Below are 26309 nucleotides of genomic sequence, written 5' to 3'. Positions count from 1 at the left end.
TAAGTATAGAATTTGTATTCTTGGAATTGTCAGGAACCCTCAATTTTCTTACTGGTACAACCCAACTGCACATCCCCAACACGTTCTGGGTAGCCTTTGCTGGGGTCAGGTTACAAATAACATGTTATCTTGTCTCAGAAAAACACCATCCATAATCGTATCTAATTTTTGAGTCGGGGAGACTATGCACCCAGAGATTAGCCATCTGTCCTTCCAAGCCTGCCTACTCCCATGTAGAAGGAAATTGTGTTTTCATTTGTACAATTTCAAAGGGAAATGTATTATTTTAGCATAAAACATTCGGATATGAAGTTCTACCCTTTACAAATAAACAAGAGGGTGGTGAGCTGGCAACTAAAACTGGACTTAGGTTATACAACACAAAATAATGCGGCTATCAAAACATGGGTCTCAAGCAGGAAAAAATGCTAGCTTGTGCTGTAGGATAATACAGGCATATAAATTTAAAATAGTGTGGATAATTCTATTTAACTTTGTGCAACCTGCATTTTGTGAGAGTTCAAGATCATTCAAAACTCCTCCCCACTCCTTTCAGATAACCTAGCTTACTTGCACTTGAAACGAATCCAACATAATATATTCTTTCTTAATATACTAATGAATGCCTGAATGGTTCTCTTTTCCATAGTGTGAACTATATGAAAAAAAAAAAATCCAAGCAAAGAACATATTCTCCTTCTGGTCCCCATCCCTTCACCCTCCCTTATTCCGAACAATAAAAGAAAACTCACTGGGCATTACTACCATTTCAAACACCTGCTCTGCTCACTTCCCCCCTATTTTATAAGGTATACACACATGTGTAAACTACTCACATCTATGTGTACACACTATATAGTGTGTAAGTCTAAATTGGTAGCTTTGCTAACGTTGAGAAAATTTGAACAGTTTTGCGATTTTGAATTTGATATAGCTACTGCCAAAATAATTACTCTTACAAAACAGGTATAGCAAAGCTCAGAAATCCAAAGATCCAATTCATGTATAAGAATGCAAAGATGAGCAGGTCAACATTTCTAAAGGCACAAAAGCAAGTGGGCTGAAAACCGGGCAGCTTAAGTACATAAAATGTACAGGGAAATAACACGATTCTTGGGGAGAGGGGGAGGAGACTTGCAAATACTTTTATGGCGAGTCATAGAGTCTCAAGGAAATGAAAACACAGCACCTTTCTCCACAAAAACATGAGAGGGGCCAAATCCCCTAAATTTGTCATTAATAATTTAAAAATAAAGTAATAAATGTAAAAGAAAACCCTAAACTTAAAGAGAGCACATTAATGTTAAATGTTTCAATCCATCACACTGGATCCTTCCTTCTTCTTCCATAAGAACTATAAACACAATGAAGTTACACCATGAGCAGAAATGCAGGATCTGGAGTTTAACAAGCCATTCAAGGGGCAGTGAGGCCTGCCACAAACACAAACCTGGAAGGGCCTTAGGAAAAGGGGTTGAAGACAGATGGATGCACAAAAACTGAGATGGAGAATGATTGTGATTCTCCAAGTAGACAACCTGGGCATTTCTATGTTTTGGGGTGTGTATGTGGGGGGTGTTAAAAACAAGATATCTGCCTTAACTCCACAACTCATTTGATATGTGTAAAAAAGAAGGGGAGAGGGCCTTTCTGTGTGAGAGAGAAACCCGAAGGCAGCACACGACACCTCCGTAGGTGTCGCAGCAGCAGGCGCATTAATGCAGGTGAACGCAGCCCAGGTTCGCCCCAGCAGCATGACCTCCTGTGACCAGCAAAGCAACACTGTGGACACCCAGGACCTCACTACTAAGTGAACGTGAGGGCTTATACGATTGAAAGGCTCAAGAGGCAAAGGTAGAGCCTCAGCAGGGCAGCTGCTAGAGGAATCCAACACTGGCCTAAAAACACCCACCCCGTTGTGTCTGGGGGATGGCAGAGCACTTAGCAGCACCAGGGTTTTGGAGACCTAAATCCTGAGCTTCCAATCCTGGTTCCACCCCCTACTTGCCAGGAACCAGGGCTGGGTTTCTGGACCTTCTCTAGACAGTTGCCTTATATGCAGAATGGGGCCAGCGCCAGCAGCAGCAGCCACCTTAGGCCCGTGCTAACGAGCACCTAACGTGCCTCAGTTTACTGAAGTGCTTCATCTCATTTACTCCCTGCAACCACCTTAACTCTCATTCTGAAGCTCATTGTACAAGACGAGGAAACTGAGCTTACATAGATTACACAACTTAACAAGGTCTCACAGCCCAGAAGGCAAGCCTGGTCGGCCGGTTATACGGAGATGGGAACCCAGGCTGTCTGATGCGCAGTCACTTGGCTAAAGTGGAGTTGTTCTGAAAACTCAACCAAAACCCGAGTGACAAATGTAAATAGTGAGTGGCACCTTATTATCACCATCAGCGTCACCATCATCTTTATAAGCATTCACTACATTGTATGGGTTTAAAACTGGTATTGCCCTGGCCAACGTGGCTCAGCTGGCTGGAGCGCTGTCCTGCACCCTGAAAGGTGGTAGGTTTGATTCCCGGTCAGGGCACACGCCCCGGTTTCAGGTTCAATCTCCAGTCAGGGCAGGTGAGGCAGGCAACTGATCGATGGTTCTCTCTTACATCGATGTTTCTCTCTCCCTCTTCACCATCCTCTCTCTAAAAATCAATAACAAACAAACAAACCCCAAAATAAAACCGGTATTAAAGATTGATAGTGCACACAACATATTTTCTTTTAAAAATAACTTTAAATCAGCCATTCTTTTCTACTAAGAACTAGATGACAAAGATAAAAAGAAAACCTTCCTGCTTACCTTTTAAAAAAATTTCAAGCTCCCTCTGATAGTTGCTCTCTCTGAGCAACATTTCTATTTAAAACTCCATTTACAAAAAGAGATGAAAATTATTACGCTATGAATTAATAAGCTTAAAGCTGCGGTGTCACGCTGCCCACAAAGGTGGCAAAGGTGATGCCTGCAAAGCAGCCCGGAAACCACTGTGGGCAGCGATGGCGTCTGCCCTTTGCTTTGCAACACTGGATTACTTGCACTTAGGAGTGTTCTGAAAGCCTCAAAGTCACTGGTCTGGTTATTTAATGGGTGTCTTTCATCCGCTTTCTAGTTCAAAGCAGAGCCAGCCGGGAGGTGGAACAAACCATTGGAGCTAAAGACATCAGGTCAGAAACACTTCTTAACTGTGGACTCTCCAAGGCTGGTGTCCAGCCAGCAGTCAGCAACCTTTCTAAAGTGATAGCAGGTTAAGTCTTTATTTATTCACTCTGAATTAAGTTCTCCTGCCAGTTCCCTGTAGATTGGGAGCCTCCAAGTGTGAGGGGGGACTTGCAGTACCATGCACGGCACATGCCAAGGAGGACGAGGCATGGCGGGCCCCGCTGTGCCACCTCGGCAGCGGGCCCAGCCCTGGGCTGCAACTACGCCTGGGCCCCGGGAGCGGCTCCCAGGCCTGGCTGGCGGAGTGAGGCTGTGGAGTTCGGCACAGCCCCAGGTTCACGAGGCAAAGTGACTGTCCCTTTTGCATGAGGTCATTTCACGTCACATCCGTCTCTACCGATGTGACGTGAAAACGCACCAACACAGCTACAAGCATAAGCAGAGAGACACCGTTCCTCCTGCCACGTAGCTGTCCTGCTTCCTGTTTGGGTAACATTAGCAGATGAATACCCCTCACACTTTCCTGCCGGGTGATGCCAGACCACGGTCCAGGCTTCTACTTAGGCCACAGACGGAAGCCTGAGGTTATGAGCACAGACTAGATCCAGCCACCTGGGTTATATCTCAGCTCCTCCGGTTATTAGCTGTGTGAGTTTGAACAAGTTACTTAACCTCTCAGTTGCCTCATCTTTAATTGGGGTTAGCAATCAGCAGTGTTCATGTGTGTAAAAAGCTTAGGGCAGTGCTTGCCACATGGAGGGTTATTCTTGCTATTTGCTGGTCATGGTCCCAAGTGCGGCTTGCAGTGTTTAGAGTAAAGCTCATCAGCGCTAAATCCAGAGCAAGACTAAAAAAAAACAAAACATGTTGACATATGGAACTAGTTGTGATATACTGAACCAGCTGCTTAATGTGCCCGGGCCTCAGTTTCCTTATCTATATAATGGGAAGTTAATAATACCTACCTAATAGGGCTAGCGTATGAACTAAATGAAACAAAACATACAGTGCTTGGCAATAAGAACTCGCTCTATATTAGTTCGTGTCTTAGTTACACATAAGCCATAACCGATATTGTTACAATAATGTGTTTCTTACTAGTGAAGAATAGACTTACCCTTTTTTTTTTAATCTTTTCTGCTTTTTTAAAGAAATAAGCTCTTTAAACTTGGGATACCAGTAACCTAGACAATATTTACCATTTCCTTTGTTTTCAGGTCTTATTGTTAGTCACAAATGTCTCACATGAATTTTCTACATAATGTCTTTACATTTTGGAGATATTTTCTTTCCTCGCTGCACACAAACCTACAACACACAAGTGCAAGGTCATTATTTCATTTCCCTGCATCAGACATGGGGACATAGAGGTGCATTAGGTGCATTAAAGGTAACACTGGCCAGAGGCTCTGACCCCCTGCCGTGCTGCTCCATCCTTGCTCTCTGAACCTCCCTGTGAACTGTCCTGACTAGAGGAACCTCTGTGGGCCACTGCAAAGCTTCTCCAATCGGAAAACCTCACTGAAAATGCCCTTATTGAGAGTAAAATGTTGCTATATAATAATAAAAAGTGGGTAAATTAACTTCTTAGAGTAATAAAACATCTAAATTTCTATTTAATAATATGGAATAAAATTTAGTAATTTTAAATATATGGCCAAAGACAGAAATTTGCTGACTCTTGTCTTACCTTAATTTTCCATGGGTAGTTTTCCTCAGTGAGTACATCATAAGATGGGTAATTTAGTGAATGCTATTTTGCTGGCCTAAAGCAAACATTCACTAACTGAAATCTTGTAGCCAGAAAACATTAACCAAAGTACTATAGTGTAATAAACTCATTGGGAACATAACTTGCTATGAGGGGTAAAAAGAAAACTGTTTCAGTATAACATGTTTCTCCCTTTCTGTAACTACATTATTGGGTGAAAAGTTTTTGGTTTCTTTTAAAACACTGTGTTATAGGCTGTTCCTCAGCAAGTCTATATTCTTCAATAGAAAGAAGCACATTATGTAACAATATTGGTCATGATCAAAATGACTTATATGTCACTAAGACATGAATGAGCATCGACGACAGAGTCAAGATTTACACAACTGCATCAGAGCTTGAAGATACCCAACGTCTGAAGATAATATTTTAAATGTATAAATGCTTCCGAATATAAGTAGTTACTTATTCCCCAGTGCTCAATAAAAGATCTACATGATCCTAAAGGACAGATTTGGCCAGGATTAAGATAAAAAAGAAATATGCAGCACTAACAGCTACAAAGTTCAGAGCTCTCATTTTTAGAAATGAACATGTGCTATGTGGCCAGCTCAGCAGACAAAGACCCAGGCGTGAAGGCGGAGAGCAGCCGCGGATTCTGGGAGGCAGAGGAGGCACGGAGCTCCACTCTTCCCAACAGACAGGCGGAGAGGAGATAAAACAAGGCATTGGCATTCCCCCTCTAACATAAAAATATTTAGCACTTTTAATAACCACTTTAAATCACTGAAAATTTTGCAGATTCTCTGAAAACAAACCACAAAAAAAATAAATGCTTATCAAAAGGATTTACATTTTCTATTTGTTTCAAATGGAAATTAATCTGTTTGTTTACTTATTTCATTAGGTTCTGTGTGTTGTGTCTGAATGCTGTCATATTCACAAAGTTTAGTAATATTGGATATTTTAAAAGTTAGTAAAACCAGAAATTTTATTTTACTGAGATGTTAACATCTAATTAACTTTTAGATGACTCAAACTTTTTTAAAAAAAATCACAGATATTTGAAACCTGTATTCACATTCAAAAACATAACTTCTAATACACATAATTCAAACTAATATAAGACTGAATTTTTATCACCATTCTACAATTACATTAAATTATACAAAAATAGCCTATTGCATTTTAAATGGCCATTAACAAAAGGGAAAAAAATACATGTATTTGAAGTGCACAGAGCCAAAATCTATAGCCTACAGAACCAATTTTTTTTTTTTAGTGTGGATGGAAACCTTAGCAGGAAGATAAACTGTACTCCTGTCACACTTGAGTGTTTAACGCAAACAGGATTTTGGTACCAGAAGGTTTCAATGCAAAGGATAATACACAGCATAGTACCCTGTGATTAAAGGACTTGTATTTCAGAAAGAAATGAATTTTTGTTCGATGTGCTCATTTGGCAACCCATTTAAAAGAAGTCTAATTGTAAGCCTTGATGTCAAAGATTGCTGCCTGGTGTCCCTTTGATGGGCCACGTTGTGACACTTGGAGCTGAATACACAACATAAAAAATATGTACTAATTACTGTCTCATGTTAGGAACTGATTTACTTGTTGCTACAAGCTCACCTAAATGAAAATAAACTTTGCAAAAAGACTAAATCCCTTTTCACCAAGCTTGCCAAAAAACAAGACAAAACAAAACAAAAAAAAAACTTCATAAAAGTCTTAGAAACTATACTCCAGAAATATTTCTGTAAGGGAGAGAATTTTAGGTAATCCTGACATTGGAGCTAGGATAACGATAATTTGATTGAATATATGTGGTACCAATTTTGGGGTAATAAGAGATGTTAGAGATTTATAATAAAATCAGTTCTGCTTCTCAAAAATATCCAAGCCACAAATTTGATACATGAAAAGGCAAATTTGTGAACATGGGTAAAAATACATACAGAAATAGTAGGGGTTACAGGTGTTTTCTCACAAAAGCACATATAACAACCTCCTTTAACAACGTAAGCAGAATGTCTGTACAAGTTCATGGCTTGGGAAACGATCCAACAGTTCAATGATAACTTATAATTTCCACAAGGAGAATGTGTACATTTGTGACTAGCACCTGAATGAGTTCTTATTTTGAATGTGATTGTTTTATATGTAAATATAGAAAGAGAACATATCTCAACATACTTGTGAATAAACAGTGCTACAATCAAGAAGCACAAAACTGGGTGAGCCCTAACCCATTTTTGCAATTTGGAACTGTTAAGGCAGGCAGAACACAGCTGCTGGTTATTTATCGTCCCTAAAATTTTCAAACTAACATTAAAAAAGTGATATTTATTCCTCTTCTAATATTGTCATACTTTTCAGAACATAATGGCTCTTTAAGTGGCCATGCCAAAGGAGGCAGTTTGGTTTTCCTCCACAGGCTGTGCTAAAATAGTTAAACTGCATACAAAATCCACAAAATAGATTGTTACAATCTGATCGGAAGATTCTGCTGCATGGACATCGATGGTGATACTCTAAAAAGATCTTAGAATCTGAAAACTTAAGAAGTTTGCTAAGTCCTATAGTTTCTAGGTTAATGCTAACCCAGTGGACATCATAATTTTATTACTTCAACAATTATACATCTGCTGCAGCGTGGCTTAAATTCAGGCAAATGTACTACATTTTGGAAGTCTTCTCTCTACTCCAAGTCTTTCTGGAACTAACCGGATAAGAGCTGTCAGCTTAAAAAAAAAATCTCACATCTAACAGCACTGCTCCATGTGTGCTTGGGATCTCTAAGTTGAGTTCATTCAAGTGAAAAAATTAATCTAAGGCAATTGAGACTTTATACAGACTGGCTTGAGGCGTTTATCGCTGTCATCAGGAAGATGCTCACGAGTCATGTGCATGTGATCTTTCTTTTTCACACACGGCTCCTTCCAGTTGGGAGAGATTCCAAATGAACTGACTTTTAAAACTCCCAGAATAACCCCTATGGTTCACATCAGAGGGCTCTGAAGGCTTGCTCAGACATCTGCTGACACAATATGATGGTTCAGAACATTTTTTCCATTAATAACAGCAATCGCCTTAGCCTATCCCTAACACAGACAGGGTTTTGGTGGCTGCCAACTCCAGGACTTCTCCAAGTCAAGCCTGCAGCTGAGGTGCACCTCGGAGGAGGGGAACGTTTCATTTGAAACCAGAGATTCTTATAAACACGGAAGTAGGAGGACCAATGATATGATCAAATCCTTTAATTTTACAAGTGAGGACAAAGTCAAATGATTTATCCCCAAACCCCAAACCCCAAACTTCCATTAATGGCAGAGCAGGGGCTGGGACTCAGTGCCCCTAACACTATCTTTGGGGTCTTCCTCCCAAAGCCCCCTTTAATAAAGCATCTGTGGGCCACAAAGCCGATGTTACCAGTGCTGCCTTTCGTGTGAGGTCTGAGGAACAGGCCCTGCCTCTGCTCTGAGGGGAAACTTCCCCCTGCACTTTGGGTGTCTGGGTTCCTCACAGTGGCTGACAAGCACAAGTGATTCACTTCCACTTTGGAAGAAAAGAAATTCTACAGAAGGCTAAAGCATCCACTGGGCCAGGCCTAGAAACCTGGACAACCCCCCTTTAAATGACCATGCACAAACAGCGGGAAAGGAAGAAGCACTTTTTAGCTGATGGCCAAAGAAAGATTCCCAGAAGGACAGGCGGCTGTGCTTTTTGTGCCCTGCGCTCCGAGCCTGGCATCGCGACGCGTTCGGTTACCTTTAACTGCAGCCTGGAGAACCAGATAGAGGCGGTAATTAATTATAATGTGTAACAATTTAAAGATCACAAAAGAAATGCTGAAAACTGCTTTAGGAAAGCATTTTTCGGTGTAAGGGTATTAACAATCAATTCTCCTTGAACCTTCAGTCAGTAATAGGTAAAATGTCAGCGAGGGTGACAGTCACTTAATTGCCAGTGCAATTCACAATGCCTAAGAATCGACAAGGCGGCTTGTTGTAGCCCATTATCAAAGTGTCAACAATGATTATTGCCAATATAGTTATACCAATGCCAATTGCAGGGCAGCTGTTTTCTTTCAAATGGGTTCCAGGGAGAAGGTTATATGTTAAAAGGAATCTTCTTATTGGGACCCTCTGACTCCACTACACAGCCTTTACTTTCCCTAATAAAATCAGACATGAGTTTTGAGAAGAACTGTGCAGAACGATGAACAAAATGCATATTTGTGTAAATCCCCAGGACTCGCTTTCTCAAAAACATGGGCTTTTTAAAGAGCCAGGTCAAATCCCTCAGAAATCAAGTGAGTCCAGTTATGTTTTCTTTTACTTCCCCGGATTCCCTGCTGAGTAGCTTGCTTGCTGGCAGCATGCTAAGGCTGTCATCTGGTAAAAAGCAGTTCACTCAGCTATAATTACTAATTTGATGTCACACTGGAATTGCAGCGCAGCTGTGAAAAGATCGACCACCAGGGAGATTCGCATTTCTCTGTCTCATTTAGAGGAGGCTAAACTGCTGGAGCTGTGAATGGAAGATGCCCTTCCATTAAAAAGGAAAGAATGAAAGAATAAAACAAGTCATAGCAGCTGTCAGAATTTGAAAACGGTTTAAAAAAAAAAGAAAAGTGCCGTTCTACTTTTTTTTTTTTTAATTCAAGACATCTGTACATGCATGTTCTGATACTTGTTGCCATGAAAGTGATCCCATTTTTTGTTGGAATATGACTTCTTTATTTCCTTCAGTTTCACCTTCATTATTATGCTAATGCAAATCATACTAATTACATGTCAAGCTGAAATCGAAGGGAAGGGGCTTGTCTGCGCTATATCACTAAGTATTTGAAATGACAGTTTTAAAACTTGTCACCAAGTTAAAAGTATAGGGAATTAAAGCAGTTATAATGAGTCAAATGAAGAAAAACAAAGAACCAGATTAGGAGTTAAGCGATGTTGATGGAGATTCTCTATGAAAATTGTTCTCTGCACCAGGATAATCATTTTGTAGAGAACGTGATTACACAATGAGAGCAATGGAAATAATATTCTTACAAATCATTTGGTTTCATGTAGAAAACAAATATTTTTAGCCGTCTTCCAAATATTTCTAATTAAGATAACAGTGATAAAATTTAGTTTTATTTGTGAAGACAAAACATAGCATGTTTTCTGGACAAGTAAAAAATAGTAACTGATCATGGAGAGAAAACCTGATCATTGGTGCAAAAAAGAAGTGCAAAAATTTTTTTTTGGGGGGGGGGGGGAGACTTAAAAACCCAATGGGTTTCTGAGTTCCGCTCCATTCATACATTTGTTTTTGTGTGTTATAGTTGAGTCAATGTTACCTCATTGTGGCTGCCATCTCCAAGAGACCTCATCTCCTATTGCAGGCACACTGTCCTCCATCCAGTACCAATTTTAATTACTCTCACATTCCGTATCTTCCAGAGATTATCTCTTGGCCCTTCCCAGGGAGCACTTATAACCTAGGACAGGGGGTGGTTTGAGGCACCTCTTCCTCTGGAAGAAGAGCTTTCATGAATTCCAAGCCCAGAAAGTAAAGCACAATTCTTCCCCAGGCGACCGTGTAGGTGACTGTAACGCACACAGTGTCAGCCATAGGGACGTGGGACGCAGCCACAAACATGCCTGCTTTCCACAAATGGAGGGAATAGGAATGGGCTGTTTTGCCAACAGAGTATGAAACCCAATAATTTATTTCACTACTTTTTTATTGTTAAATCAAGACTCAGAATGTTCGTACCGTATTTAACTCCAAAATAATGTTTTTGTTGGTGTAGTGAATATTTCCTTCTTCATCTTCATGATTTATAGGATTCATATGTATTTAAAAATATATATATTTTTTATTGATTTCAGAGAGGAAGGGAGAGGGAGAGAGACATAGAAACATCAATGATGAGAGAGAATCATTGATCAGCTGCCTCCTGCACACCTCACACTGGGGATCAAGCCTGCAACCCGGGCATGTGCCATGCTGGCCGGGCTCATATGTATTTTTGATAATATGTCCTTTAAATAAAGGAGAGAGAACTCCCAGACATTTAGAGTAGCACAGGTAGCATAGTTAGAAAGGTGAGCTCTGGGTTAGAACTCCGGCTCCAGTCACATCGTAACTATGGGACCTTGGACAAGTCACTCAACCTGATCAGTAACTTCATTTATGCAAAGGAAGTACTAGCAGTAATAGCACCGACCTCACAAGGTGGTTGTAAGGATCACATAACCAAATTCATGTAAAAGTTAAAAGTGTTTGGCACTTGGTATGCACTGAACAGATGTCAGTTGTTATTACTTACCTTTATACTTCCCAATATATTGAGATTAACATTAAAAAAAAATAAGCCCCAGATTAAGATAAAGTTTCTCCTCTGCCGCTAATTGTGTGAAACAGCATGGGAGCTCGATTTTCCCTCTCAAATCTGTCCCAGGTGGGAGGGGGGCACTGGACTCGGATCTCTCAAGGCCCCTCCTGTCTCTGCCTTTCCAAGCCCACCTCCAAAGGAGATGTTCTGAGGAATAATTGGCACAAAGTACAAAGAGGATAAAAGCACCCTGCATTATTCTCAGAAAAGGGTTTCTGTTAAAGAAATCATATAGCCTCCTGTTTTTTTCACAGAAACCTATGCCAATAAAGGGCTAAACATCTCTGGTGAGGCGGGCAGCGCAACTGTGGTGAACGCCATGGGTTTCTGGAAAGTATGGGGTCCCACAGGTTGGGCGTGGGGGGAAAGACAGGTAAATGAAAGTTCTGCTTCTGCCGAAACCGGTTTGGCTCAGTGGATAGAGTGTCGGGCCTTCGGACTGAAAGGTCCCAGGTTCGATTCCGGTCAAGGGCACATGCCTTGGTTGCGGGCACATCCCCAGTAGGGGGCGTGCAGGAGGCAGCTGGTTGATGTTTCTAGCTCTATCTCTCTCCCTTCCTCTCTGTAAAAAAATCAATAAAATATATTTTTTTAAAAAAAGAAAGTTCTGCTTCTGAGGAAATATTACAGCTATGAGGACATCAAATACTTGTGGCTTTCCTTCACGCAGGTCCTTGCTTTATAACTCAGACTTCAGCAACAGCCATTCCATTAGCTGTAACTGTCTTTCTCGGCATTGGTTATTGTCAAAGCGGACCAAGTCCTTGGTGATGAGTCCTGAAGACATCCAAACGATGAAAACAGAGGAAAAAAGGCTGCTAGCAGCAGTCTCAAGGGACTTGGGAATGAAGTGAAAACAGAGCAACCAACAAGGAATGCTGGATGCCGTCACATCCACAGTTCTTACTCAGGGGCTGGCTTCCTGTTACGATGCTGAAAAGTCTGGGGGGCCCTTCAAACAGTCCAGCGATTTGCTCCTAGGAGAAAACCCCAATAGTATGAAACCTCTGAGTTTCTCATGGACTAACACTTAAGTCCCTACTTGAGTGCTTTGACACCTGGAAGAAATGCTTAGTCATAGCAACATGGAAGCCGACAGTCCACTCTTTCTGCTTCTTTGGCCAAAGCCGGTGCCTTCAGAGTGATTTACGTGGAGGTTGGAAGTGTAAGAATATATTCACTACTGTACAATAAACACACAAGTGGTCAAAGAAGGACCTACCATTTCATTTTCCTCTTCTCTCTTCTTAACCCACTGCTATCTGGCTTCTGCTACACCCCCCACCCACCCCCCATTGTCACTGACAAGGAAGGTTGCCAGTGAGTTGCCTGTTGACAAGTCCAATGGATAATAAATCACTCAGTCCTCATCCTGCCTAACCTTGCAGAAGCATCCGATACTGGGAAAGTTCTCTCCCTCTGGTTTCTGGGACAATATTAAGAGTGCAAACTTCATGAGAGAGGGGGCATTTTTCACTGAGGCACTTCTCATAATGCTTGGCAAAACGCTAGCTCATTACAGATGCTTAATAAATACTCGGAAAATGATCCAGACTTTCCTGGGTCATCTCCTATGTCTTTGGCTGATCTTTCGCAAGTCTCTCTTCCTTTATCCATCAGCCATAAATGATGATGTCCCTCTGAGCCGGCTCCAGACATGTTTCTCCTCCTGCTCCTTACACTCGTCCCGAGTGACCTCATCGACTTCCCTGTCTGCTGATCATCCTTCCCATGAGGTTTCCCAGGCCATTTCTTCCAGTCAAAACTCTCTGCAGCCTCTCATGCCTATTGGGCACCTCTGTTCGGATGCCACATGACATTTCAAACTACTCCTTCCACTCTGCTCCCTCTCCCAGACAGTGAAATCAACACCCAACTATCCAAACCAGACACCTGGGAGCCACCCTTAATCCCGCCCTCCCTCCACACACGCTCCCTGCAACCATTCACCTCCCACATTCAATCTCTGGGTTCTTTTCCTAAATTGCTCTGTAATCTATCATATTCCAATGTCCTAGCTCAGATCAACATCTCATCTGGGTTATTTCAACAGCCTCTCCACTGGTCCAGCTTCCTGGCTCCCTCTCACCCTCCAGCTAAAGCACCAAGCACACCCGCTCTGTGCTCATGCGCATGCTGCTCTGATGGCCTTTGCCCTGGCTAATTCCTACTTATCCTTCAAGTTTCTACATGCCACCTCTTCCAGAAAGCCTTTCTTGGCCCCACCAAGCTGGAGTCAGGCGCTCTTGCTACGTGCTTCCTATGGAAGCACTTACCACATGACACTGTTACTTCCTATTAATACATCTCCTGCTAGATGTATCTGCATGGTTCATTATTTTAGCCCCTGAAGCTAGGATAGTAACCATAGAGACATTCACAAACCTTCTGAATGAACTAGATTTCCAGATCCATAGAACTCAAACAGAACTGAATTATATCATCCTGAAAGAATTTAATTTCAAAAACAAAAACAAAAACCCGAGCCCCAGCTTTCAGATGGTTTATTTAAAAGAAAGAAGGAAGAAAAAAGACACTTCTCAAGGTGAGGAATAATGACTGAGAGTATAGAGATGCCTATCATATAAGCAATGTCAATTTCAGTCAAAGCACTTCCCAAATTCTTAATCAAATTGACTGACGCTAAATCTGTCTATAATCTTGCATAATAAACTAAATGTACTTTAAATTTCCTACTGTCCAGTGACTCAGGGAAACATAAAAAGACAGTCTCCTGCCTAATTCTTTAAGTGAAAAATACTCGAATCAAATCTGAACATTTTATAGTTGGAAAGGAGTGTAAAGCTAATGCAAGTCAACATTTTACAGGTGAGAAACTGGGGTGCACAGAGGCAGAGAAACTTGCTAGGTCACACCCGGCTACTCAGTGGTCAAGTGTAGGGTTAGGACCCTGCTGCTGAGCTGTACCTGCCAGTGTTGATCATAAGTTACTGCGCAGGCGGCGGCATTTTCAAGACCACATTGCACGTGAACTGTTTCTTCCAACTGCACTGAAACTAACAACCACTTCATTATTCAGCCAAGAGGTATGGGCAGCTGATCTGAGGAAGAGAGGTGAAGTGAAACACTCCAGTTCAAAAATGTGCTTCTCTGGTGCACACAGGCGGAAGTCAGAGGAAGGATGAAATGAGAGGTCCTGTTCGAGCACGCCCCTAGGGTCATAGTGAGGGGTATGTCAGGGCACTTACCTTCTCTTTGTCACTAGCTTCTCTAGCCACTGTAGAGCCCTGAAACACAAAGAAATAATAAAAGCTTGCACGTGAGAGGCCCTGCATTTCATGCTTAAAATGTGCAAAAGTCCCACATTTATAGGCAGAGCGCGACTATAAATGAGCGCCAACTCTGCTTTGGAGCTCGTCCTGCGTGAGCGCTGTCCCTGCCCGGTCACTGCTCTGCCTGGTCTGCAGGTGTTCCTGTCCACTCCCTCCGAGCCTTTCCCTGTCACGTCACCTGTGCTGCCTTCTCCCTGCTCCTTGTTTCCCTGCTGGAAATCAGGCGATCACTGGGACGGTCACTTACTAAACACTGGATCAAAACCACACTCTCCTTTTTGCATCAATGGCCAGAAATGGTTGGTGTAACGATATTCCAAGGTGAAGCGGGCCACCTGCTGGCCGCAGCGACCACTGGGGCGTCAAACGCCTCTTACCCCGCATCCTGTCTTCTAGATGTGGGCCCGTCCTCGCCCTCTGACTGCCTCGCTCCCGTTATAGTTACTGATGATCACGTTCTCCTCAGTTACTATGAGAGGGACCCCTGTGGTGCTTTCTGTCCCCCTTCCCCTTGGAGATCCCTTCACAACACCTTTACATGCACCCCTTCCGGGCCAGGGACCAGGGGTGGGCACAGAGCTATAGAGAGGAAGAAAACACAGCGCTTGATCTCAGCAATCTCCCCTCTACTGCACTGGTTTCCAGATCGATGCCTCCGGGCTCGGGGTGGTCCCAGACGACCGAGTCCATCTCAGATGCTTATATGGGGCTTCGGGGTGGAGTTCCAGCAGAGGAATTTTCCTTTGTTTGTGGAAGATTTTAAAGTGAAAGAAAAGTTGGGAAACAAATGGCCAGTGAATTCCTAACTATGACAGTAAAAGAACTGCTTAAGCTTTGCGTTCCCCAGTGACCACTGCGGTGCCTCACACAGTTAATGCTCGGCGTTCACCAGATAATCGGCGGGAGAAGGATCACAGACCAGTTTCCTCTCTCCCTCCCCCTCAGCACTGGACACCCGAACTACACAGGGTCAGGGAGCGACTCGCTGACCTGACTACCTCCTACACAGCCACGTATTGCCCTGGGATACTTGCATTAGCCAATCATTAACAGAACTTACATGTGACTGGGGGGGGGGGAGGGGATTAAAGTAGCTTCTACATGGGCTATTCGTTAAAAAAAAAATCAAAATTTTTATTCCATAACCATCTCCCATTTAAGCAGCTTAGTCACTGATGAGGATGTGTGTAATTCACAGATGAGGAGATGCAGTCTGAGGAGACGCCTGTTTTGGGGAAGGGAGCGGAGACCAGGCCGGAGTCTACCCCAGTCCATTCTCCATCCTCCTGGTGCTCAGCACTCCCAGGCCTGGTAGGTCTGAGAGACCCTGCTGCCAGCCCAGGGAAAGTGCTCGAAGGTTCTTGGGGATATGTCAGCGGGGGCACTGACCCACCAAATGAAGATGGACAGTGTGAATCGTTCGTGAAGGAAAACCTGCGGCCTGTTCCACGCCGCAGCGCAGGCTCTCCGCACGGCGGGGTCAGCAGCCATCACTTAACAACGGTCTGTATTCGTTCCTTTAGGGATCCTTGAATACGGACCACAAATATCTTCCTTTGTTCACTGATTTCTAACAAAGAATGTCCCCAAATGGAAAAAAAAGGGGGGGGGGGCACTGCTTATGCTACTGGGTAGAGGAAAAAATGATTTATTCCTTTTTGTATCTTTAACCAAGTTTTTGGTCAGTGTTTTTTCTTTTTTTTTTCCTACAGGATATCCCTGTTTAGGATTCTCTGTGAGGCTGCATCTCTGTGTAAATGCAGATCATTAGCCTGTAAAAATCTCACCCAAGTTTAAATGAACTCAGAATAAAAAAACTAAAACAAAAAATAGAAAAGTAAGGTCAGTAAGTTAAGGTCAAGAGTTGGAGCCATGAAATGATGCCAGATGTCCAGGTTCCATCACAACTGAAAGTACTGGCAAAACAGAACCATCTATTCCATAAGCTAAAAAGGGAGATGAAACCATAAAGTCCAAAGCAAGTTAAAACTACAATATCCAGTCTACAAGTATAATTTACGTCAAGATATATTTACTAGATACACTATCTTAGACATGTCAGGGGGATAGAAAAGTAAATAGGACAAAAAATTTGCCTTTAAGGCACTTACTGACTAGCAGAATGGGTAAGATAACCAAAATGCATTGGCCAATTCTGTATGCTATCCATCATGCTGCACTTGACATGTACATATTTCATTTAATCCTCCCAACAACCCATCAAAGGTAGGTAAAATTATCCCCATCTTACAGATGAAGAAATTGAGGCTTATAAAGGCTCAACAACTTGCACACAGCTGACAAGTGATAAAACCAGGACACGTGGCTTTAGAGGTCACTCTGGCATCTCACGTGGGAGAGTCAGACCAGTGAACAGAGCTTTGTGACAGAGCTGGTGTCTAAGAGCCCTGTGTGGCGGCTGGAATTTCCACCGGGGGCTCAATTGCAGAGAACAAAGTGGCTTTGGCTTGAAGACAGCACAGACCAAGGCTGTATCTGGAAAGCCTGGACAGTTCATGTGAACTCCAGAAGGTAGGAGATAAACCTAGACAATGTTCCCCTCCTTCGACCAACATTTCTCAAAGTGTGTGGGTCAGCACTCTGGGGTCCCAAGACCCTCTCGGGGGTCTGCAAAGTCAAAACTACTTTTATAATAATAATGAGATGTTATTTGCCTTGCTCACTGTCTTGATATTTGTGTGACTATTGCAAAAAGAATGGTGGGTGAAACTGCTGGCAGCTTAGGACAAATCCAGCAGTGGTACCAAATGGCACTAGTAGAGTTTGTCATAATATATCTGTATCTGTATCTGTATCTGTATCTGTATCTGTATCTGTATCTGTATCTGTATCTGTATCTAAATACACAAATGTCCCGAGGAAGCAATGAAACTCATTTTTGTTAAATCTTGACCCTGGGGTAGCCATCTTTTCAATATTCTGTGTGGGAAGTATGCATAAAGCACTTCTGCTTAAAAAAAGAAATGGTTTAAGAACAGTCATTTTTGTGATGGTTTGAGTTATGAGTTGAACTAGCTAGTTTTTTTTTATGAAACAACATTTTTACTTGGAAGAACAGCTGACAATCTATATTTATTTATATCTGGGCTTTTGTCAGACATTTGTTCAAAGATAACTGAAGCTTCTGGGCTATAGGCTATGTGCAGGAGGACTGTGTGCTGCCGCTTCACGGAAAACAACTAATAGGACTTTGTAGCCAGTGGTAAAATCTCAGCTTTTAGGTAAAAACTAGAGGCCCGGTGCATGGATTAGTGCACCGGTGGGGTCCCTCAGCCTGGCCTGTGTGGATCGGGCCAAAACCGGCTCCCCAACATCCCCCGAGGTGTCCTGGATTGCAAGAGGGTGCAGGCCAGGCCGAGGGACGAATCCGTGCACTGGGCCTCTAGTATGCATATAAGATCTTCGGTTAATCTCTTCCTGCCCTTCCCTCCTCCCCCTTTCCCTCTGAGATTCATCAGTCTGTTCCATGTTTCCATGCCTGTGGTTTCTGCTCCTACGTTGAGCATCTGCCCCCTGGCGGTCAGTGCATGTCATAGCTACCGGCCATTGGCTGGTCAGCTGGTCACTTAGGCTTTTATATTTATAGATTAGAAATTTTAAAATACTGATAATGGGAAGAGCATGTAACTCAGTGACCCCATCCATTCCAAATGACCAAAGCATGATGTATTCAGACCAATGCATGCAAACAGACCAATGGCTTCAAATGAAGAGAATACAAATGTGACTGCAGATTCCACATTCCACACAAGCTTTGACAAATTACCATTTGTCAGGTGTTTGAATATCAAAAAACAATACACAAATTTCTGAAAAAGTTATTAAAACTCATGTTTCTCCTTTTCCTATTACATATTTGTGTAAGGTCTGACTTTCTTCATACACTTCAATAACAATAGACTGACAACAGAACCAGGTAAGACATTCAACCATCTCATATTTAATAAAAGTCAGACATTAAAGAGATTTGCAAAAATGTAAAACAATGCCATGTGTCTCAATAATGTTTTTATTTGAAAGATACTGTATTTTTCATAAAAATATGCTAACATGCAACTATTTCATTATTTTAAATAAATTGAGTATTTAAAAATTTCTCATATTAATTTCTAACCCTGCAAATATCAATAGACATAACCTACATAAGCACATTTTTGGGGGGATCCTCTTTTAAGAGTGTGAAGGAGTCTAAGATAAAAACTGTGGGATCCACTGATGAAGGCCAAGGTTTGGCAAACGTTTTCTGAAAAGGGTAAGAGGGTAAATGTTTCAGGCTGTGTGGTCCCAAACAATCTCTGAGATAACTACTCAATTCTGCCATTACAGCACTCAGGCAACCACACACAGCACAGAAACAATGGGCATGGCGATATTCCAATAAAACTTTGTTTACAAAAATGGCCAAGTTGGATTTGCCATGCAAGCAGATCACAGTGGCCGAATCCTAACTTGGACATTCTGCCTCTAAGTCAGTGATCCGAGAAGTCGGATCATCTTACTCCCCTCAAAATTTCCAGTGGTCGCCACTCACTCAATGTCTTTGAAATCGCTTGTCTCAGGGTTGTTCCCTCTGCCAGGAACGTTCTCCCTCAGCTCATTCCCTCGCCTCCTTCAGGTCTGCTCCATGCAGCTTCTCAGTGAAACCTTACCTGACACCCTATTTAGAACTGCCTCCCTTCCCCCTCTTCCCTGTCTTTACTTCTATCCATAGCCCTTACTACTTCCTAACATACTATGTGATGTGCTCACTACTTTCACTTTTTGTCTGTCTTTACCCACCAGAAAGTCAGCTCCTTGAGTGAAGTTTTGCTTGGTATTGTTCATCACACTATTCCTAGCATCTGAAAACAGTGCCTGGCATGTGGCTGGAGTTCAATAAATACTTGTTGAGTAAACTAGACATGGTATCTCTAATATGTACAGTGGCTTCCGGTAAACCCAGCGAGTGATCCTTGGTTAACATGAAGCAGTGCACTGCTGGTTGCCTGGTGGCTTTGAGCTCTGAGCTCCTCCACCGGTGGGGAACGTCCAGCTCAAGGGCCATAAAAGGCCTGAGAAATCACCTGGTCTGGCCCTGCCAAGGCATTAGGGGTGAGTTAATTAAATGTTTGACCACCTACAGCAGGCTAAGCTTTAAGTTGATAATTTTGTATGGCCCGAGAATAATGTTATAAATATACAAATGGCCCTCGGCAGAAAAAAGGTTCCCCATCCCGGTGTTTAGCATGATCATTTCCAACATTTACAATGTGGATGAGTAAGCTTAATTACTTAAGAAGAATTAATAAAATGAATCTCACCTTTAAGTCGTATTTCCTATATACAGATAAACGGTGGCTGAACACATTTCTTGTAACGATCACATATATTTCAACTCCATCAACATTAAGCCGGTACATGCCCAAGAATTGGGGAAGAAGGGTAATTCCATGACATTCCACTATATACTGCATAGGAGAGAAAGAAAAAGGGAAAAAAAATTGTCCAATCAAAAGATGGGCTTTCAGATGTAAAATGTAACTCTTCTGCCTCTGGTGTTTATACAAAGTGACCCTCCAATCATGAAGGTCCTATTTATAGAAAATAACCATGTTTATACTGCTTAATACAGGACCTGTGTTATATATATATTAGAGGCCTGGTGCACAAAATTCATGCATGGGGGGTGGGAGGGGGTGGTTCCCTCAGCTTGGCCTGGACCCTCTTGCAAGCTGGGACCCCCTCGGACGTCCCTCTTGCAACCTGGGACTGCTGGCTCCTAACCGCTCGCCTGCCTGCCTCATTGCCCCTAACCGCTTCTGCCTGCCTGCCTGATTGCCCCTAACCCCTCTGCCTGCCTGCCTGCCTGATCGCCCCTAACTGCTTCTGCCTTGGCCCTACCACCATGGCTTTGTCCAGAAGGATGTCCAGAATGACGTCTGGAAGGTCGTTCAGCTGTCTGGTCTAATTAGCATATTATGCTTTTATTATTACAGATATATATGAAAATTTGAACTTTATATCCAAAGATATATTTTTTTGCCTAACATTTTATACTCGTTTGCAAAGTCAAAACTTGGATATAACAGTGATTGGTTCTTTCTGTGAGTCCTTTAAAGTGAAATTAATTACACTCTACTGAGGGCCTCCATCTTCCTTCCCCAAAGCTTTGATAATGACTTATGGGTTATCTTTGCCTTTTTCCTTTTTATAAAATAATTATATTGTTTGAATTTCTCTCTTTTCAATGAACATTTTAAGAATTAGAATGCCCTTTCAAACTTTCTAGTGCTAAACACTGTCTATCATCAACTCTTGATAATATTAACCATCTTAAGAGGTGTTGTTTTTTTGTTTTGTTTTTTGAGTCTTAGTTTTTATTATTAAAGAAAAGATGAACAGCATCAGTGTGGTTAGATCTTTGCCACCTAGAGTTTGGCACATTTTAAAGATGCTCCTGCCGTTTTTCTTTTTTCAATCTTACTAACCATAATTGAGCTACATTTAAATGTTTTTTCCTTTTTATTGGATTTATCAGGGTGATACTGCTTAACAAAATTATGCAGGTTTCAGGTCCACAATTCCACAACACATCATCTGTACACTGTATAGTGTGTTCACCACCCCAAGTCAAGTCTCCTTCCATCACCATTTATACCCCCATTCCCTCCTCTACCTCCCCCCATCCCCTCTCCCCCTGCAATCCTTACACTGTTGTCTGTGCCCATGAGGTTTTTCCTCTCTCTTTTTTCTTGAGCTACATATTTTAATTTGATGTATTTTCTGAGTATACTTTCATCTCAAGTTGTTCTTAATTTGAAGTCAGATCAGTGGAATATTTTCCACTTCTTCCCTTTTAAAAAAAGTAAATTAACTTCAGTTTTGTTAACACAAAATAGGTGGTAAAGAGGTCCTGGCTGAAGAGGAAATGCCTCCACTCTGCTCTAAAGAACTCAACGGGGTTGTTGTCCCTCAGCTCTGAAGAAGATGGCTGGATGGGCCTTAGGAACATGGAGACCATGGGAGCCTACGTTGTGCTACATTGCCTAATAAGCCCAGTGGAAAGAACACAGGTTTGTGAGCCAGAGAGATGTGTCCTGGTGCCTCCATTTGCCAGCTGTGGGATCTTGGGCAAGTTACTAAATCACTCATCACTTTAGTTTCATTTTCTGGAAAATGGGCACCATAATATTTACTTCGAGGTTATTGTGAGGGTTACAGATAATAGTGTGTCAAAATATGCCACTCGGTGCCTGTGGACTCTACTATATTCTTCCTCCTACTGCAGGTGACAATGATAACTATTATTTTTATTCAAAACTCTGATAAGAAACTTTAGTGCTATACCTACCTGTTGCTTTATGCTCCAAACCGACTCATAGATAGGTACTTGTGTCTACTCTGAGGAAAACCCTGTATAGGTGTTTTGGGGGCCCTGAGGGGCTCACACCAGATTCAGTTTGGCCACTTAACCCCACTTTGTGCTCTTCTGCTCAGATTATTCTCATCAGGGCCTATCTTTGAAAAGTTCTGCCAGTAGAAGATGTCTCTTTGATCAAAAATCTCTGTACAGATTCAGAGTGCATACTAACCATAATTCCTGTTGATGAGTATGTTAAAGGGCCCTCTGAATGCTATACAGGAAATCACTGACAAGCTCTTTTTGTTTTCCAAGGAAAAACACACATACAGATTACATTCTACAACTCCTCTACCTTTAAGATTAAATAAATTACTACATATAAAAAATAGACAAATTTGAACTACTGTGTCAGCCAATTTCTAAGTGTACTCGTTGAGACTTTGATGACCACCTTGAAAAAATAGATTTAATAACCTTGTAACTCCTGAGTATATAAATATGTACAAAACCACAAACCATATCAAAGCCCACCATATTAGATTCTTGTAGTGCCAAGCTGTAGTTGGTGCCAAAGGTTTAGTAAACATTTACAGGTCAAAACTTTACAGAAGAAAATTCTACCCAGTGATTGAATTTCTGGGTGGGGGCCCTGGGAAAAGGGTGCACTTTCATTGCAGGGAGGCCATTTCATTGGGTCTGTGAACATCGGGGGTGGGGGATCACTGTATGACATGTCCTTGCTTGTTGTTGATACAAAGGGGCCTGAATGTTAATCCTCTCAGATTCTTCCACAGCTGACCCAGGAAATGCTGTGCACAAACCCTAATTCCATGGGCAAATCCATAAGAATTTCCACAAGAAGGGAGTTGGAGGCAATTCTGCAGCCAGGGAGATTTGAGAGTCACAGCCACAGCTTCAGCTGGGCTCTCGACATGACTCAGCCACATCACGCTGCAGGGAGCCCTCTGGGTCCACAGTCACGGGCTGTGTGACCTGGGTGACTCAGTCAACCTCCCGTGTCTCCATATTTGTAGGAGAGGGGTGATAATAGTACTGGGTACCTAGGGTTTTTGTAAAGAATGTGAAGAGCAAGAAAATGAGACTGGGGGACTGCCAATGACTCAAGAAGGAGCAAGATGGAACCAAGGCCCAGGAGTAAGGGGTGGAGAAGGAAAGGGGTGAGGAAGGAAGACTGCCAAGGACAGCCTATGCATTCCTAAAATGCTCTCTGAGAAATAGATTCCATTTTAAATGCATAATGTAAACTCCCAATTTCAAGGACTCTCATAAAACAAAGACTTTCCAAAAATCAATAATGTTGCATAGTATGTATTTGTTTATAAAGTGAGGCAATCTTTTGTAAATATTATAAAAACATTGAAAATTTATATTTCTCACTCTTGTTGCTTTTAGGATCAAAACTCTGAGCACTTTCCCTTCAATAACTTAAACACTATTAATTCATTAATTAACTTGTAAATAAATGCTTCAAAAATAAATAGTAAGGTGGAATTGAGGGCACTATAATATTGTGCCTTCTTAAAATAATCAATAATTTGGCACAAGCATCTTCTTTTTTGGAGAGTTACAAAACATCCTCAGCATCTATTAATTTCTTTGTAACATTTTTTCATTTGATCACAAGACAATCTAAGGAATCTTTGCTCCCTCCCTTCTGCATGCTTAATTTCCAGATTGCAAGAATGGAGAACTACCCACTTAATCCTGAAGGCCACTCTTTAAGAAAGGTAAACATATTTCTTTCACTTTCAACCACTGCCTTGATGTAGCCACAAGGCAGTGCTTCCCCACTGGCAAGGGACACGATTAACACGAGTGTGAGTGGTGCCCGCTACCTGCTATATTAATGTCTTCTGTTTACAGATTTGACAGGTGCAGCGCTTCAGTGTGTCCTGTCAGACTGCTTTCTAGAAGTCAGATGAATCTGAGGTCCCAAGGGAGATATAGCCACAAGGGGACCAAACTCGACTCTGGTCATCCATGTGTGGCTCAGAAACTGAGCCCACATCAGACAAGAAAGATGGTTCATTTGCGAGAGCACGGGCTGAGTATGTACAATTCTAAGAAGTGTTGCTCTCAGTGACCCCTCAAAATGTGGCATTCCCCCCAAGGCGTTCCCATCTGTGGCACAGTGAGGCTGATATGTCCACCCTTCTGGGCTCCCTAGGTGACCTGCAGCCACATTCTTCTCTCACCTCAAATGGAGCAGCTCTGTCTAGTCCCTGGGGTGGTGGCTTACAGAAGCTTGCAATTCAGAGATGTCACTGAGCTTTCATCTGAATAGGCACTGAATATTTACTTCTAAATTTTTAAACAGTGAACTTGATAATCATCAATTCTTATACGTACTATATGGAGTTAAATGAGTCACAATTATTCTTGGGGTCAGTGTCCATATTCTCAGTGTAAGCTCATGAATCACCTACATTTGCATTTTAAAATATTGTTCTCATTACTTTTAGCTTTGGTGTTTTTGGAGCTGGAAACCTCACATCTTCTCACTCTGTTATTTATTGTGTAACTAGAGGCCCAGTGCACAGATTCATGGGCCGGTGGGGTCCCTCGGCCTGGCCTGCGCACTCTCACAATCCAGGACCCCTCTGGGGATGTTGGACTTCTAGTATGCATATAAGATCTTTGGTTAATCTCTTCCCGCCCTCCCCTGGCCCCCTTTGCTCTGTGATTCATCAGTCTGTTCCATGTTTCCATGCCTGTGCTTTGAGCGTCTGCCCCCTGGTGGTCAGTGTGCATCATAACTACTGGTCGAACGGTCAGATGGTCACTTAGGCTTTTATATATACTAGTAGCCCATTGCAGGCAGATTCCTGCAATAGGGCTTCCTGCTGTGCTCTCCCCCGCCCCGCCGCTTCTCTGCAGCTTCACTCCCTTCTGCAGTGCTTGGCTTCTTTCTACACTGTCTTGATATGCAAATTAACAGCCATCTTGGTTGGGTTAATTTGCATACTTGCCCTGATTTGCTGGTGGGCGTGGCTTGGGCGTAGCAAAGGTGCGGTCAATTTGCATATTACTCTTTTATTAGGTAGGATAGACTAGAGGCCCAGTGCATGAAAATTCGTGCACTTGGGGGGTCCCTCAGCCTGGCCTGCACCCTCTCACAATCCGGGACCCCTCAGGTAGGGTCCCTAGGCCTGGCCTGAGATCAGGGCCTATCAGGGCTTTCCTTTCCCAGGCTGCAGGCAGCTGACCCCACCCCCGCCGCTGCCAATGCTTGCCATCTGTGCAGTGCTGCCCCTCCCCTCCCCTTCCTCCCTCACCACTGGTGGTCTACCTTTGCAGGTGACGATGACTTGGCTGGCCTGGGCCTCCCTCTTTCTTTTCTGGGAGGTGGGGCCAGCCCTGTGAGGTGCTGTCTGCCTACCTGATCACCCCTAACTGCTGGCCTACTTATCTGATTGCCCCTAACCACTTGCCTGCCTACCTGATCGCCCCTAACTGCTGGCCTGCCTACATGATCACCCCTAACCGCTGGTCTGCCTACCTGATTGCCCCTAACTGCTGGCCTGCCTACCTGATCGCCCCTAACCACTTGCCTGCCTACTTGGTCACCCCTAACTGCTGGTCTGCTTACCTGATCACCCCTAACCACTCTGCCTGCCTGCCTGATTGCCCCTAACCACTTCCTTGGGGGCGGGGCCAGCCAGGCGAGGGGCTGTGGTGGTCTGGTCTCTGGTCATTTCGGTCGTGATGCCTCTGGCCTTTTATTATATAGGATGGCTTCTGTTTTGTTCTAAGTGCTCTCAGTGTTGGCAATGTTTTGTCTGTAACCTGTGTTCCAACACTACCAATTTTTACTTCTTTCTGTCTTTTCAAAAATCTATGTGTAAATGATTCCATGGTGTCATCAATAAATGCAAATTCAATCTCTTCATGAATCTTCCTGAGTACTTTTTCCTGTATAACCATGGCTTGTTAGAACTGCAATAAAATGGTAAATGGATGTGGTGAAATCAGAAATAAAAAAATAAAATAAAATACAACAGACACAAGATCTGTTTCCTTTGTAGGCACTGAACAAGAATAACAAATATTATGAATCCCCAATTTGTTGCTCTTCTCATGCAAAATGAAATGCCATTAAAAGATTCACAGCTGACTGAAGATTTCAGCAGAGAGGACTCTAAGTGATGTACTGCATCAGATAAATATTTATATCTCCACATGACAGTGTGAACCTGGGCTCTGGCTTTTGGAAATTGCTGTTATTATCATGTCTCACTCATTTTTTAGGGACTTGAAGTAACAATTTAATATAGCATTGAATTAATACTTCAATGTAAAGTCCTGTTTCACTTAAGTGTTTTTGAAGGATTAAATAATCTCTAATCCTTATTGTGTCTGGC

The 26309-nt window shown here is 42.6% G+C and overlaps 1 protein-coding gene across 1 annotated transcript in view; it reads right to left on the bottom strand.

Moving 5' to 3' along the window:
* Nucleotides 1-26309, bottom strand: part of PIP4K2A (phosphatidylinositol-5-phosphate 4-kinase type 2 alpha) — a 172578-nt gene that overhangs the window by 15825 nt on the left and 130444 nt on the right. Inside the window, exons 5-6 of the mRNA XM_008148859.3 lie at nt 19886-20032; nt 14481-14519 (exon numbers count right to left, since the gene is read on the bottom strand). Of these exons, the coding sequence (XP_008147081.1) occupies nt 14481-14519; nt 19886-20032 (186 nt within the window). The remainder of the gene's footprint in view (nt 1-14480; nt 14520-19885; nt 20033-26309) is intronic.

Source organism: Eptesicus fuscus, chromosome 2 (assembly GCF_027574615.1).
Source record: "Eptesicus fuscus isolate TK198812 chromosome 2, DD_ASM_mEF_20220401, whole genome shotgun sequence".
Taxonomy (NCBI): Eukaryota; Metazoa; Chordata; class Mammalia; order Chiroptera; family Vespertilionidae; genus Eptesicus; species Eptesicus fuscus.
The sequence above is the reverse complement of the archived record's forward strand: the minus strand, read 5'-3'. Positions and strand labels throughout refer to the sequence as shown.